The 13,828-nt window shown below is 33.5% G+C and overlaps 2 protein-coding genes across 3 annotated transcripts; one reads left to right on the forward strand and one right to left on the reverse strand.

The window, feature by feature from the left end:
- The first annotated feature begins 1,869 nt into the window (after positions 1 to 1,869).
- Positions 1,870 to 9,538, forward strand: LOC115997598. 2 transcript variants are annotated; one of them, XM_031237189.1, is made up of 8 exons: positions 1,870 to 1,890; positions 1,980 to 2,080; positions 5,556 to 5,717; positions 6,090 to 6,207; positions 7,460 to 7,856; positions 7,951 to 8,232; positions 8,301 to 8,832; positions 9,110 to 9,538. In XM_031237189.1, exons 5-8 carry the CDS (start codon positions 7,471 to 7,473, stop codon positions 9,230 to 9,232), a joined length of 1,323 nt encoding a protein of 440 aa, XP_031093049.1. In that variant the 5' UTR covers positions 1,870 to 1,890; positions 1,980 to 2,080; positions 5,556 to 5,717; positions 6,090 to 6,207; positions 7,460 to 7,470; the 3' UTR covers positions 9,233 to 9,538. The 2 variants fall into 2 exon arrangements, with proteins under 2 accessions (XP_031093049.1, XP_031093048.1); XM_031237188.1 differs by lacking the exon at positions 1,870 to 1,890 and having other exon boundaries at positions 1,897 to 2,080.
- LOC115995850 lies at positions 9,471 to 11,117 on the reverse strand. The gene is made up of 3 exons (XM_031234998.1): positions 10,637 to 11,117; positions 10,169 to 10,558; positions 9,471 to 9,850 (listed from the first exon to the last, which is right to left on the reverse strand). The coding sequence occupies exons 1-3, from the start codon at positions 11,115 to 11,117 to the stop codon at positions 9,471 to 9,473; spliced, it is 1,251 nt and encodes a 416-aa protein (XP_031090858.1).
- Positions 11,118 to 13,828: the final 2,711 nt, after the last annotated feature.

Raw genomic sequence — 13,828 nt, forward strand, 5'->3', positions numbered from 1 at the left:
AAATACATTGATAACTAAATATATAATATATATTATTATATTTATAATAAAATTTTGGTTAGTTCGGGTTTCGGGTCGGGTGTGGGTAAATTTTTAACACCCGATATCCGAACCAAATTTATATTCGGATATACCAAAATTTAAAATATCCGAACCGATAACTATTTGGGTTCACCCAAAATTTAAAATTCGGTTCGGATTTCGGGTGTTAGTTCGGGTAATCCAAATTACGCCCGTGCACTTGTAAGTAAAACTATGTGCGCTTTTAAGTGAAACTATGTGCACTTGTAAGTGAAACTAGGTGCACCAAAGTTTCAGTTATTTACAAAAATGCCACAGTGTTATTTTTTTAAAATTACATCTGATTCGTTGATCTGGACACGTGGACGGCTGTGGAGCGTTCCATTTCTTACCTGGGCAACAGTTCGCATGGGAGTGCAACCATATATATATATATATATATATATATATATATATATATATATATATATATATATATATATATATCTTACAGATCTGTGGTGAAAAGATATTTGAAAGGGTTGTTTGAATGTCTCTAACCCAAGCAGCTGCGGTGAAGCCGGACTCCGTCGCCAACTACCCGATCCACTGCTGTTGTCCACCAACAACTCGCCTCCGTCACTACTGCAGTCCTCGGTCAATATTCTATGCCGCTGTTGCTCACCGGAGAGGGCGCCGGAATTGCAGTCGACGTTGCAGTCGGTGGTGTTTGGTTATGAATTTTCTAGTATTTCTTTGGTTCATGCTGCTTCCAAAGATTTCTTTGCAGTAACACAAATGTTTGATTCATAGTATAAGATAAGATATATATATTATTAGTAAGAGTTAATTCCAGCAATGGTCCCCAGACTATGTTGATTTTTTAAAATTGGTCTTCGTCTTTTAATTTGGACAAAAAAGACACTTGACTATTGAATTTGTTTCAGCAATGGTCCTTCCGTCAGATGAAGGTTAAGTGGGCGTTAAATGAAGGGGTAAAGTAGTCATTTCAATTGCTTAGTTGCGCGGCAACTACCGTACGAATGTGCTCAGTGCTTTTCCCCAGCTTCTACACGGTGCTCCCGGTATTAAGCGGTTCAATACTAGTATGTTGATTTAGAACTCCAATTTCATACAACATCTGATTTTTTATTCACTATCTGGTGAGCTCCATTCATGAAACTTAGAACTCCAATTTCATACAACATCTAATTTTTTATTCACTATCTGGTGAACTCCAATCATGAAACTTTACTTGTGCTCCTGATGTGTTTGCTCTCTAAGAAATTGCCATTTTTATGAACTCTTATGACATTTAGAAAATGATGATTATAGTGTTAATTTTTATCTTTCATTTTATGAACTCTTGATTGTTCGTGCGTTCGTTGATCTCCTTTTTGCAGATCAATTTCTGTGCGAAAATCCCCTTGCTCACTGCCTTGCGATTCAATTTCTAGGAATCGGTCACAATCAAAAACAAGATCGACAATAAGAGGTTGAATCCGGCTTACCGTAGAAAAAATGGACATTATCGCTGAGTAGATTAGGGAGAACAAGGGGAAGAAGAAGACTGTAATGAAAAGACTCATTTACCCTCACACATAACACCTCACTAACTGAACATAAACGGAAGGATCATTGCTGGAACAAATTCAATAGTCAAGTGTCTTTTTTGTCCAAATTAAAAGACGATGACCAATTTTGGAAAATCAACATAGTCGGGGGACCATTGCTGGAATTAACTCTTATTAGTAATTTAGTTTTACAGACTTGGCCCAACAAATTTGTTGAGGCCTAAACAAAAATCCGGCCCATAGACCAAGTATAAAATGGAAGAAATAGGTTGGAGACTTTGTTCTGACCCGAATTTCTCGTTCAGCCTATGTCCAGGTATCTCTCTGCTCTCTACTTCTAGCAACTTCACTCCATCTTTCCAAAATCAAAGCCTAAATCGTCCTTATTCTTCCCAAATAATCCAGACAATATTTAAGTGCTTTGGTTGTTACATGTGATTGATTCGGTCGTTGTTACTATTTTTGAACGAAGAAACCTTAAATCAAGATTTCAGAAAGAATCAAAGGTATACCTTGTACTCTTCCATGTTTTTTTTTTCGATCTAGATATTCTGAGTAGAATATCTACATTTATAATAAGAGCCAATAATGTTAGACCCTTAACTGGAACTAACAAAAATGTTGGTGTAATAGTCTGCTATAACATATTGTACTTTATGTTTTTCTTATTGTGCAACCTCTAATTAAATTCTTAATATATCATAATCTTTTATAATTTTACCAAATTTTTCCATTAAATATAACGGAAGTTTAACATTAAAACTTTAGGCAATTTGTTTTTTATTGCAGTTTTCAAACAATTTGACAATATTCTATAATACAATTCTGTATAGATTCCTACATTAAAATTAAAATATTGAAGTCTTAATAAGATTCTATAATACAATTTTGTATAGATTCCTAACTAAATCATTATTCTACCAAAACAACAGTATATAAACCCCTCCCCTTCTCACTGGTATTCACCCAAAAGGCCAAAACTAAACCTAACATATTCTGCAACACACAATCTACTTGACATTCTATAGGTATGATTGCCAAAATATTATCATGCTAATTCTATTATTTGTATTTGTACTCATAATGATTATAATTTAAAAAAAAAAATCAATGATGGTATACTCATTAATTAGTATAACTTCAATATCGTTATGTAAATATATCTATTGTATAATCTGTTCATCTATACTTGTACCCTTGTATGTAATGTTGTGGTTCTCATTATATTATTCTATAATCTACACATTTTAGTTACTCCTAACTCCCTAATCTATTATTTTTGAATTTATGTTGTGGTTCCCATTATATTATTTCATAACATCCTTTATGAACATATTTTTCATGACAAAAGGATATTAGTAATGACAAATGCAGTAAAGTTAATTGATATTGACACACAAACTGTGGACTGGAGTTGTACAGTTCATGTTATTAAGAAAAAACGAACCAAAAAATATTATTGAAACGCCTGAGAAAAAGTATATGCTCATCGTACTTGAAGATGAAACAGTAAGTAAATAGTAAAACTTTTCTCCCTTTATTATTATTATTATTATTATCATTATTAGTATTATTATTATTATGAAGATGCTCTCATTCACCACCAATATCATTGTAAATGCTATATCTAAATACAAGGAACTTGGTTTCAATCAATAATGTTTGATAATGACATTGTAATGCATGTTATCACTTTACAAACCAACAAATGGTACATCATCTCAAATGTCATTGTCAAACCTGTCCGGACGAACTATAAAGTATTTGCTCACAAATACAATTACACGTGAATTTTAAATGGTCGGACTGATGTCCAAACAAGTAACAATGATGACACGCCATTTGCTCCATGTAAGTGGTTTATTTGTTTCTACTTATTTTAGTTGCAATTTAGCTATTTACAATTTCGTTATGTTTTATTAAAATATATAAGTAGGGGTGAGCATCGGTCGGTTACGGTTAATAACCGACCGATAACCGAATAACCGATGGAATTTTTTAATACTTCGTAACCGACCGAAACCGATCGAGCATACATGTATAACCGACCGAAACCGAATGTGTCGGTTTCGGTCGGTTATTTCGGTAACCGAAAAACCGACAATGGATTGCGTAAATAAGATTTTTATAATTCATCTTTGATCCAAACTCATCTTTGACTCATCAAAAGATTTTAATACTAAAATTAAAACTAAACATTTAATAAACAGTGAATAAACTGAATTAGAGTGTAAATAATAAACTAAACATTGAACCTAACTTTTAAAAATCTAACAGTGACTGAATTAGAGTGTAAATAATAAGCTAACATTGAACCTAAAACTAATTTAACAGTGTTTATTAAGTACACTGTTAATAAACTAACTTAATAACCTAAGACAGAAAAGATTTACTAAGTGTGCGGTATGCCTACATCACTACATGGGTTTGCTAATATATATATACTGCCTACTGGTTTACTAATATATTATATATATATATATATATATATATATATATATATATATATATATATATATATATATATATATATATATATATATAAAATATTATTGGTTATTCGATGACCGCGGTTATTACACCTTCATAACCGAAAAATAACCGAATAATCGAAATTTTTGTTAGCCTTATAACCGATAACCGACCGATAACCGAAATAATCGGTCGGTTCGATTTTCGGTTATCGATTTTGTCGGTTTTCCGGTAATTATGCTCATCCCTATATATAAGCATCGAAACTATTTATTTGATTTCTATTAATTTAACATATTTTTCTCTCTCATTATTATATGATACTTTAACCAATTAAGGAACACTAATTTAAAAATACGCATTGGGCATTGATTTAATCGCGCAACGCGCGTGTGATAACTAGTGAGGTGTAGTTGAACCACTTTCTAATGTTAGAGTTGCATAATCTTGGTTAATAAGTTTTGATTACTGACATGCAATTTGAGGAACAATATCATATGATATGCATGCCCACCTTTTTTTTTTTTATACAAACTTCATAATAGGTTCTTAAGCACTTAAATTCTAGTTTATAGATTCAGTTATCATGCCTTCACAGTGTTTCCCTTGGTTAACAATATCAATGTTTTTTTCACATATGATTTGTTAATGTTAGTGATTAATCAATCAGTTCAAGCAATTTGGGTAGTTGTTATTGATATTGGCACTACTCCTATAGAGTTAATGTTCAAAGGTCTATCTAAGGCCTAAGCCTGTTACGATAGTTAATATTAGTGAGCTGGTAATAATTAGTTGAAACTTTGATTATATTCATCTATAATATGAAATATTTCTATCTGCATTTTGCATACACACAATACAGTACTGCCTTAATTTTAAAAGTTGATGGAAGATGATGAAAATAGCATCATTTTGAGGCCTTAGGTTTATCTTCTACTCTTCTAAATGATAGAAGAGTTAGCAAAATTACATTTTTTGAGATCTTTCAATTTATGTGGATTATGAGATCTTTCATCTAATGCTCTATACTTGGAGTAAATCACATTGTTCTATTCTATACTGTTCAAACACTGTTTTGTTTAAAATTTCAACTACTAATATGAATAGGGGTGAGCAAAACATCGGTTAACCGACCACTAACCGCTAACCGATTACCGAACCGATAAAAAAATCGGTTATCGGTCGGTTACGGTTATCACTTTTCAAAAATTTTCGGTTTTTCGGTTTTTATGCGGTTTTTAGAGGTCGGTTATCGATCGGTACCGATAACCGACATATAATATATTATATATTAATATTATATCTGCCAAAGACCTTGTGATCAAGTGGCACCTAGTGTTCCGATTAACACTATCACATGGATAATGAGAGTGTGTTTGAGTCTCAGTGAAAGCGAGAAAGTAACTATGAATAGATTACATTTTAAACCCATAAATGATAAACCCACCCATAGCCCACTAAACCTAGTGGCCCACACCTAAATTCCTAATGACCTAAATCCTGAATTAGTCGCCTTCTCCACCGTTCCGACGTTCTCCAACAGTCTTCCGAGTTCCGACACCACAGCAGTCTTCCGATTTCCGACGTGAACGTTCTCCAACAGTCTTCCGAGTTCCGACACCACAGTCTCTGTTCCAAGACTTCCGTTGTTCCACGACCACAGTGCCTCAGGTGATTTGTTTAATTATCTTTATTAAGTGTATTTTTTTTAATGAATAATGCACCATTATTGTTAATGATTTAAATGTATATATTTTTTAAAGTGTATTTTAGTGTTCTTGTTTTCTAATATTTGGTAAATCTCTGTGTTTTGTTCAAAATTTCATACTGGATAGGGTTATGAAAGCTTACTGTTTTGAACAATAATGCTAGGATTATAGTACTGAAATACTGATTTAATTTTTATAGAAATACTGAAATACTAATTTAATTTTTGCTGAGATATTATTTAATTTTTACTGAAATACTGCCAGTGTCTTAGCTTTGTGTTATGCACTGCCACTCTGCCTTAGTTGACTTAGTTGAATTGAATGTTTGACTTAGGTTCGGTTATTAATCTGTACTCTGTTCCACACTTCCACGAGTCCACGACTTCCGTTGTTCCACGACCACAGACCACAGTCAGCAACTCAGACCACAGTCGGAGACGCCACTGCCTCAGGTAATTTGTTTAATTATTGTTTTTATTTTTTTTTCTGTTAATATTTTTATTAAGTGTATTTTTTTTAATGAATAATGCACCATTATTTTAGTGATTTCAATGTATATATTTTTTAAAGTGTATTTTAGTGTTCTTGTTTTCTAATATTTGGTAAATCTCTGTGTTTTGTTCAAAATTTCATACTGGATAGGGTTATGAAAGCTTACTGTTTTGAACAATAATGCTAGGATTATAGTACTGAAATACTGATTTAATTTTTATAGAAATACTGAAATACTAATTTAATTTTTGCTGAGATATTATTTAATTTTTACTGAAATACTGCCAGTGTCTTAGCTTTGTGTTATGCACTGCCACTCTGCCTTAGTTGACTTAGTTGACTTGAATGTTTGACTTAGGTTCGGTTATTTGGTAACCGACCGAAACCGACCGAAAACCGACGGTCGGTTTTCGGTCGGTTATAGACCTACCTTCGGTCGGTTACAAAGGTAAAAATTCACGGTAGGTTAATAGGTTATTTGATCGTTTGCTCACCCCTAAATATGAAATATCTCATCTGTTGCCAGCAACTTTCATTTTTTTTTATCAATGAAAGGGATAGGTGAAAAACAATTTTTTAAAGAAATATCTCACCCTAAATAGAAAATAATTTCTTTAATTTTCATTTTTTTTTCAAATTAAACTAAAGGGATAGGTGAAAAACACAGTTTTATGTAGCATAGTTTTCAAAACATAGTTTTCAGAGAGTGTTTGATAGTTGATCATGTATATGTTCTGTTTAAAATTTCCAACTCTTCATATGCAATAGCTGACCTGGTCTGCAACTTTCATATTTTTTTTTAAACAGTGGGCAATCATTTCAGGGCATTCATGTTTTTTTTTTTAAAGTAATTTTATGAGTAGTTTTCAAATATGAGCAAAAAAAGTATTATGAATAAAATCTTAATTTCAATTTTTTTTTAAAAAGAGAATAGTATAATCGAAACAATATATTGTTACTATGAAAATTATCATATATTTAAAAAAAAAACAAAATTGTTTCGATTTATACAATTCTCTTTAATGAGTATTTGATAGTTGATCATGTACTTCTTTTATCGGAACAATTATTAGAAAAGGATACACTGTATATGATCATGTACTTCTTTAAAGAGAATTGTATAAATCGAAACAAATAAAAGGCTAAACTGTACATTAGTGTTCTGAATTATTATTTATTTATTTATTTATTTATTTTTTTATAATGATGTAGGTCGGCAGATTATGTTGACAGATATTGAAGAATTGGCAAAGCCAAACAATGATTTGGATAAGTATATTAATAAAACATTTAAATTGCAAAACTCAACTTTTAAACTTACCGAAGAAGATGGAAAAAATCGCGCGGAGCATGCTAAGGGTTTACTTCGTGTTGGAATTGATGACATAAGGTGTAGTCTTTGGAAACTGAGCACAATGGACCATGACTACAACTTGATTGCAAGTTATTACTGCAAGCAGCACACGTGCCTTCCAAAGATATACCATCTGACAATGCCAAATGAAGTCGAGGGTATTTTTTTGGTAGTTTCAGAGGAGATTTTTGGCACCCTGAAAGATTTAAAAAAACCCGCACTGGATGACCACGCTAATTTTCTTTATCCTTTAAGGTTAATTTATATATAATATTATATGTATGTTATTTATTATAAAGTAAATATTTATATTTAGTTTTAATTTTTTTTCACATTTAATATTTTGCAGGTCACTTTTTGACAGTGTTGCAGCTCTGCGTGAGTTTTATCCCGACTTTAACGTGGCGTCTCAAAATGTGTTTTTGACCAAATCTAAAAATTTGGTCACGAAATCCGAAAGTTCTATGTTCAAGATTGGGTTTCTCAAACCCTCCTCTAAAGTTAACCCTGGACTGTACTTGCAATGTACTCAAGACATTTCCAAAATACTGCAACATTGGATTGGTGTGAAATACCTTTCAAATGACCTAAAAGTTCTTCTGGAAGAGCTTAAAGTGATTAAGACAGAGAAGTAAGTATTTCAAACATTTAAATTATATATTTTCCTTTGTTTAATTCTAATTTTTTTTTCTTTTTCAGAATGAATTTTAAAATGCTTCGGACACACCCAATATTTTATGTGGGTGAAAGCAGAATATTGCTTTTAGATTTTGTAATAAAGTTTCATCGGATAATCTCTAATCAGGGGAAGAACGAACGGGAGAGAGTTAATGCAATGTTGATAAAGGCATTTGATATAATGAACTATATTGGTATTCATAATTTCGATTCTGAGTGGTATTCCGAAGAGTGGTATTCCAGGGATATTAATAGCCCTATCAGAATGTGTATAGACTTTGAATTAAAGCGTTCACAAGACCAGCGACAGCCACAGGCTCACGCACAAGACCAGCAACAGCCACAGGCTCACGCACAACGCCAGCAACAGCCACAGGCTCATGCACAACGCCAGCAACAGCCACAGGCTCATGCACAACGCCAGCAACAGCCACAGGCTCATGCACAACGCCAGCAACAGCCACAGGCTCACGCACAACGCCAAAAACAGCAACCAAATCGAATACGGAATATGAGTAAGGTGTTGAGAAATATAGCAACACACGGTTGCGAGGTAAAAAAATTAGTTAAATAATCTTTTCAAGTTTTTCTTTTTTTTTTTTTTAAATTTTTTATACTAAGTCTTTTGTTTGTTTATTTGTTTTTTTTTTTTTTTTTTTAAATTTTTTATACTAAGTCTTTTGTTTGTTTATTTGTTTTTTTTTTTTTTTTTTTAAATTTTTTATACTAAGTCTTTTGTTTGTTTATTTGTTTTTTTTTTTTTTTTTTTAAATTTTTTATACTAAGTCTTTTGTTTGTTTATTTGTTTTTTTTTTTTTTTTTTTAAATAGCATGGCCTATACCGTGATGATGTTTGTCCTGCCATGGAAAAATTACGCCCGGACTGCTACGCTGCATTACACTATGCAGCTTTGACAGAGTTAGCAAATGAGTTTGAGTTTGTTAATGTTTAGTTCTGGGATATGTTTATGTTTTTTTTGGTGGTTAATTCCTCACCGTTGCCTATTTGTATGAGGAATTAATCAATTAATATTAGTAAATGTCATGAATAGAACAAACACATAGGTTAGGATGATGGTCAAACCAAAGCTTTGTTGCATTCAAAGCTGCATATCCTTCACGACCTTGAGTTTTCCTTTTCAGGAAGTGTTGCATTTCAAAGGCCACTATAATATTATCTGTGATAAATCTTCATGGAACAAAAGCACTTTGATTATTTGAGATAATATCTTCAAGAAGAATTTTTATCTTGTTTGCCATTGCCTTAGCAAGAATTTTGTAAGCCACTGTACACAATGCTATCGGTCTAAGATCAGCCATGGTTTCCGGAGCAGACTTTTTTGGGATTAGGACGATTTGGGTGGTGTTTAGTCCTTTAGGGAGCTTACCAGACCTTAGAAATTCATTACAAAGCTGAACAATGCTTTCCCCTAGAATATCCCAGTAACTTTGAAAAAACCTAGGATTTAATCCATCAAATCCCGGACTCTTATCAGGATGCATTCCAAACGCTGCCTTTTTAATCTCATCTCTAGAGAATCTCCTCAAAAAGAGCTCTATTCTGATTATTACTGGTGATTTTTGGATTAAGGCAGTTTATCACAGGTGATTGTTCACCAGCAGAACTAGTAAAGAGATTAGTAAAATAATCTCTCATCAGATCATTTAACTCAGCCCCTTGATTGATCCAGACTCCATTCTGATTTCGAAGCTTTGTGATATAATTATTCCTTTTTCTCTGTTTAACAGCATTGTGGAAAAATCTGGTGTTGTTGTCTCCTCCTTGGTACCAAAACAGTTTCGCTTGTTGCTTCCAAAATTTATTCTGTTTATCCAGAAGCCTTATGTATTCCTTTTGAGCTTTCAAGAATTCCAAAATTCCTTGAGACCTTGACTATCAGTTCTAGACCTTAAACGCCCAAGCTGAGATCGGAAGTGGTCAATTTGAGGTTGTAGATTTTTGTTGAAGTCCTTACCCCACTTCCAGATTTCTTGGCTACATACTTCAAACCGGTCGCAGAGATTAAGACCCACTGATATTTCCCAACTTCGAGACACAATCTCCTGGCATTGAGTTTCCTTTAACCAACAATTCTCAAATTTGAATTTCCTACGTTTCCTTACTCTAACCGAAGACAACGACCATAGAGCAAGCGGGAGATGATCGCTGCAAGCTGCTTCAAAGGATTTTGCCCTAGCTTCACCAAAGAGATCCAACCACTGGTTGTGTACAAGGATGCGATCAAGTTTTTCACGGATCCAGTTCACGGTGACTCTTCCTTTTTCCCAAGTATATTGATAACCCTTGAACTAAAAATTCCTAAGACCACTGTAGTAGTTGATAACTTCACTAAAACCTTGGATGAGCCATTGAGGGTGCTGAATTCTGCCCAGTTTCTCACTTTCGTGTAGGAGGTCATTAAAATCTCCCATTAGAATCCAAGGTAGAGTGTATTGGTGCGACAGGTGCTTTAGAAGATTCCATGAGTTTTTCCTTCTGATTCTCTCCGGGCAACCATAGAAGCCAGTGAAACGCCAGGGGGAAATAGAAATTTCTGATTTAATGGATGCATCAATGTGGTTTCTAGAGAAACTAAGAATATCCAGTTCCACTTCTTTTTTCCAGATGATTGCTAATCCACCACTTAAGCCAACGCTATCCACTGTAAATAGACTCTCAAAACCCAAGGTAACTCTTATTTTCTCCATGGCAGCAGAACACAATCTAGTTTCCATAAGAAAGAAAATAACTGGCCTCTTTGTGCGGATTATATCAACTAAAACTTGAATCCTTGTGGGATTGCCGAGCCCCCGACAATTCCAAGAGATAATACTCATTGGTCAGGATAGAAATGTAGAGGTTGGCGGATAATAGTTATAAATGCAGGATACAAAAAAAGATGATAAAAGATATGCAAAACCAGAAGCAAAGGAAAAGCTTGTTACATGAACAAGAAGGATTAGTTTGTTACTTGAACCAGGGGAGATTTCATCAGGAAGAAACAGACAAGATGCTGCTGAAGTCCTAACAAAGCTATTGTCCAGGAAAAGTTGTCAACTGAAACTGCTAGACTCGGATGGGGAATTGGCCTCCAAACCAACAAAGGCGCCGAACGGAAGCTGCATCTCTACTGTCATCAGCAAGGGGAGATCGACTAGGCACGAAGCTCCTTTAGACGGATTTACATTCCAGTACGTCGGTGGCGGACTCCGGTAGAGCAAGCTGGTTAGGCAGCGATGGGAGAAAAATAGAACTCGGCTGCTATGACTTCGGCTCAGAGGGTTCGGCAGTATTCAGTTTTCGGATGCAACCGGAGAAGCCATTATAGCTTACATTTAACTCATCGGGGGAAGTTGCTTCAGGCGGACGGCGGCGAGGGAGGGGGTATCACGGCGGCGACGGCTCTAGGCTCAAGAAACCAGCGGTGGCACAAGTCAAAGGTCAACTTGTTAAATATGAACATTCTTAATCTTGGTCAACTTTTAATTCAAATATCATTCACCATTAAAAGTATCGATCTGCTTTCGAGATGTTCTCGGATAAAAACCAAAACTTATATATATATATATATATATATATATATATATATATATATATTAAAACAGAAGTGCTAGTTTTCCCGCTCATTTTAGTCCAAATTTTTTGAAATCGGTCACATAATATTATATAATAATTCCTTATTAGAAATTCTAGCCTTCCTTATCATTCCTTTGCTAAAATTGACAAAATATTCAAAATATGATTCCAAATCTTATTGTTATACACGGAAATTAATGTAATATTTTAATCAATTCCATTGCTGTATGAATATATTAATCTTGCCTATTTTCAATATATATATATATATATATATATATATATATATATATATATATCTTTGTTCACATGAGGACTACATAGTATAGAGGACTATTACGATCCATCATAACCATCCATATAAATTAAATCTAGGGTTGAGATTAAATGTAAATACAGTATAGAATCACGTTAGATATTATTAGGAAGGGCAAATAANATATATATATATATATATATATATATATATATATATATATGCCTTTGTTCACATGAGGACTACATAGTATAGAGGACTATTACGATCCATCATAACCATCCATATAAATTAAATCTAGGGTTGAGATTAAATGTAAATACAGTATAGAATCACGTTAGATATTATTAGGAAGGGCAAATAAGTCCAGTAGTGATGTTCATGCAGTGCAATTAAGGAAACGAAATTATTAACAACCATGAGCACCGTTATTAGCTTTATTGAATATGGTAATAAATCAATTAGATGGTATTAACATACAAGAAGGCTGCGTATTTACCCAAAAAATGAAAACATACAAGAAGGCTGTGTTTTTGAGAAGCCAGACGTGGGGATATTTAGATATTTAAAGATGGAGCTCATTGATTTGGTTGAAGAACACACTGCAATGGATGGAGATGCCAACATGATGTTTGAGGAACACATAGACCCGGCAACAAACAAGGGTAAGTAACGAAACTTGAAACATTAATAATTGTTGTTTAAATGAGAAATTTGTTGAATAATGTACGAGCAAAATAACGGTGAGTGTGTGCTGAGGGTCTGAATATTGTGTGCCCATAGTGTATGTGTTGTGTGCCACGCGTTAGGCATTTGCGAAGGCCGAAAAATGCTCCATAATTCTGTGTTTATATGTATTAATATTGGAGTAGAATTTAATAGCGGAGCTTTTAATTTACTTGTAGTAATTGAGAGTGATGGAGTTGTGTGTGTGCGAATGGTCTGACAATTGTGTGCCGTATTTGGATGGTTGGTTAAAAGCAGTAAACTTTTCGAAAATTGTATGTGTTTTGTTGTAGTATAATTGGAGATGAGTAGTGATTGCATATTTGTTTTATGGAGTGTTATGGACTTGGGTGTTTTGTAATTGGTTGTATGAATATTGGAGGAATTTAGTGTTAATGGAGATGGGTGTGTGCATATTGAGTTAGTGATGTGTGCCAGAAATGTATGTGATGTGTGCCAGAAATGTATGTGTTGTGTGCCAAACGTGAGATTGTGTTTCCACCCGTGACAAGTTTTTAACGGCAAAAGAATGCTGTAAACTGATGTGTGCTGTTGTTGGAATTTTCAAAAACAATATGAATATGGAATCATTAATTTTGTTTATGAATATTGGAGAAATTGATAGTTTTGGACTTGGGGATGTGCATATTATGTGAGTAATCTGTGCCCATAAAGAGAGTGTTGTGTGCCACCCTTTTATATATTTTTTTTACAGCAAAAACGTGGACTAAAATGTTTTGTGTTGTATTAAAAGTGGTCATTGATTTGGAATCGTATTTGTCGTAAGCTCCATATAGATTCTTGAAATAAGGAAGACGTAAGAATTTTTTTAATAAATAATGATTGGTTTAGTAGTATAAAGTTTGGATTTATTGGTCGTGGTTATGTTATGTAGTTATGTGCATTTATGAGACGTAAAGTATGATTGTGAAAGGTTAATTATTTATGTATTCTAAGCCGGAAAATTTGTAACATACAACCTGATGCAGA

Source organism: Ipomoea triloba, chromosome 11 (assembly GCF_003576645.1).
Source record: "Ipomoea triloba cultivar NCNSP0323 chromosome 11, ASM357664v1".
NCBI classification, from domain to species: domain Eukaryota; kingdom Viridiplantae; phylum Streptophyta; class Magnoliopsida; order Solanales; family Convolvulaceae; genus Ipomoea; species Ipomoea triloba.

Bases quoted from the DNA above. Each gene is read 5' to 3' on its own strand.
- LOC115997598 (XM_031237189.1), top strand. From the start codon at position 7,471: ATGTTGACAGATATTGAAGAATTGGCAAAGCCAAACAATGATTTGGAT. The intron at 8,233-8,300 runs GTAAGTATTTCA...TTTCTTTTTCAG, and splicing joins AAAGTGATTAAGACAGAGAA to AATGAATTTTAAAATGCTTC. The intron at 8,833-9,109 runs GTAAAAAAATTA...TTTTTTAAATAG, and splicing joins TAGCAACACACGGTTGCGAG to CATGGCCTATACCGTGATGA.
- LOC115995850 (XM_031234998.1), bottom strand. From the start codon at position 11,117: ATGAGTATTATCTCTTGGAATTGTCGGGGGCTCGGCAATCCCACAAGG. The intron at 10,559-10,636 runs GTTTTAGTGAAG...CTTGGGAAAAAG, and splicing joins CCCTCAATGGCTCATCCAAG to GAAGAGTCACCGTGAACTGG. The intron at 9,851-10,168 runs GTCTCAAGGAAT...AAAAATCACCAG, and splicing joins GTCTAGAACTGATAGTCAAG to TAATAATCAGAATAGAGCTC.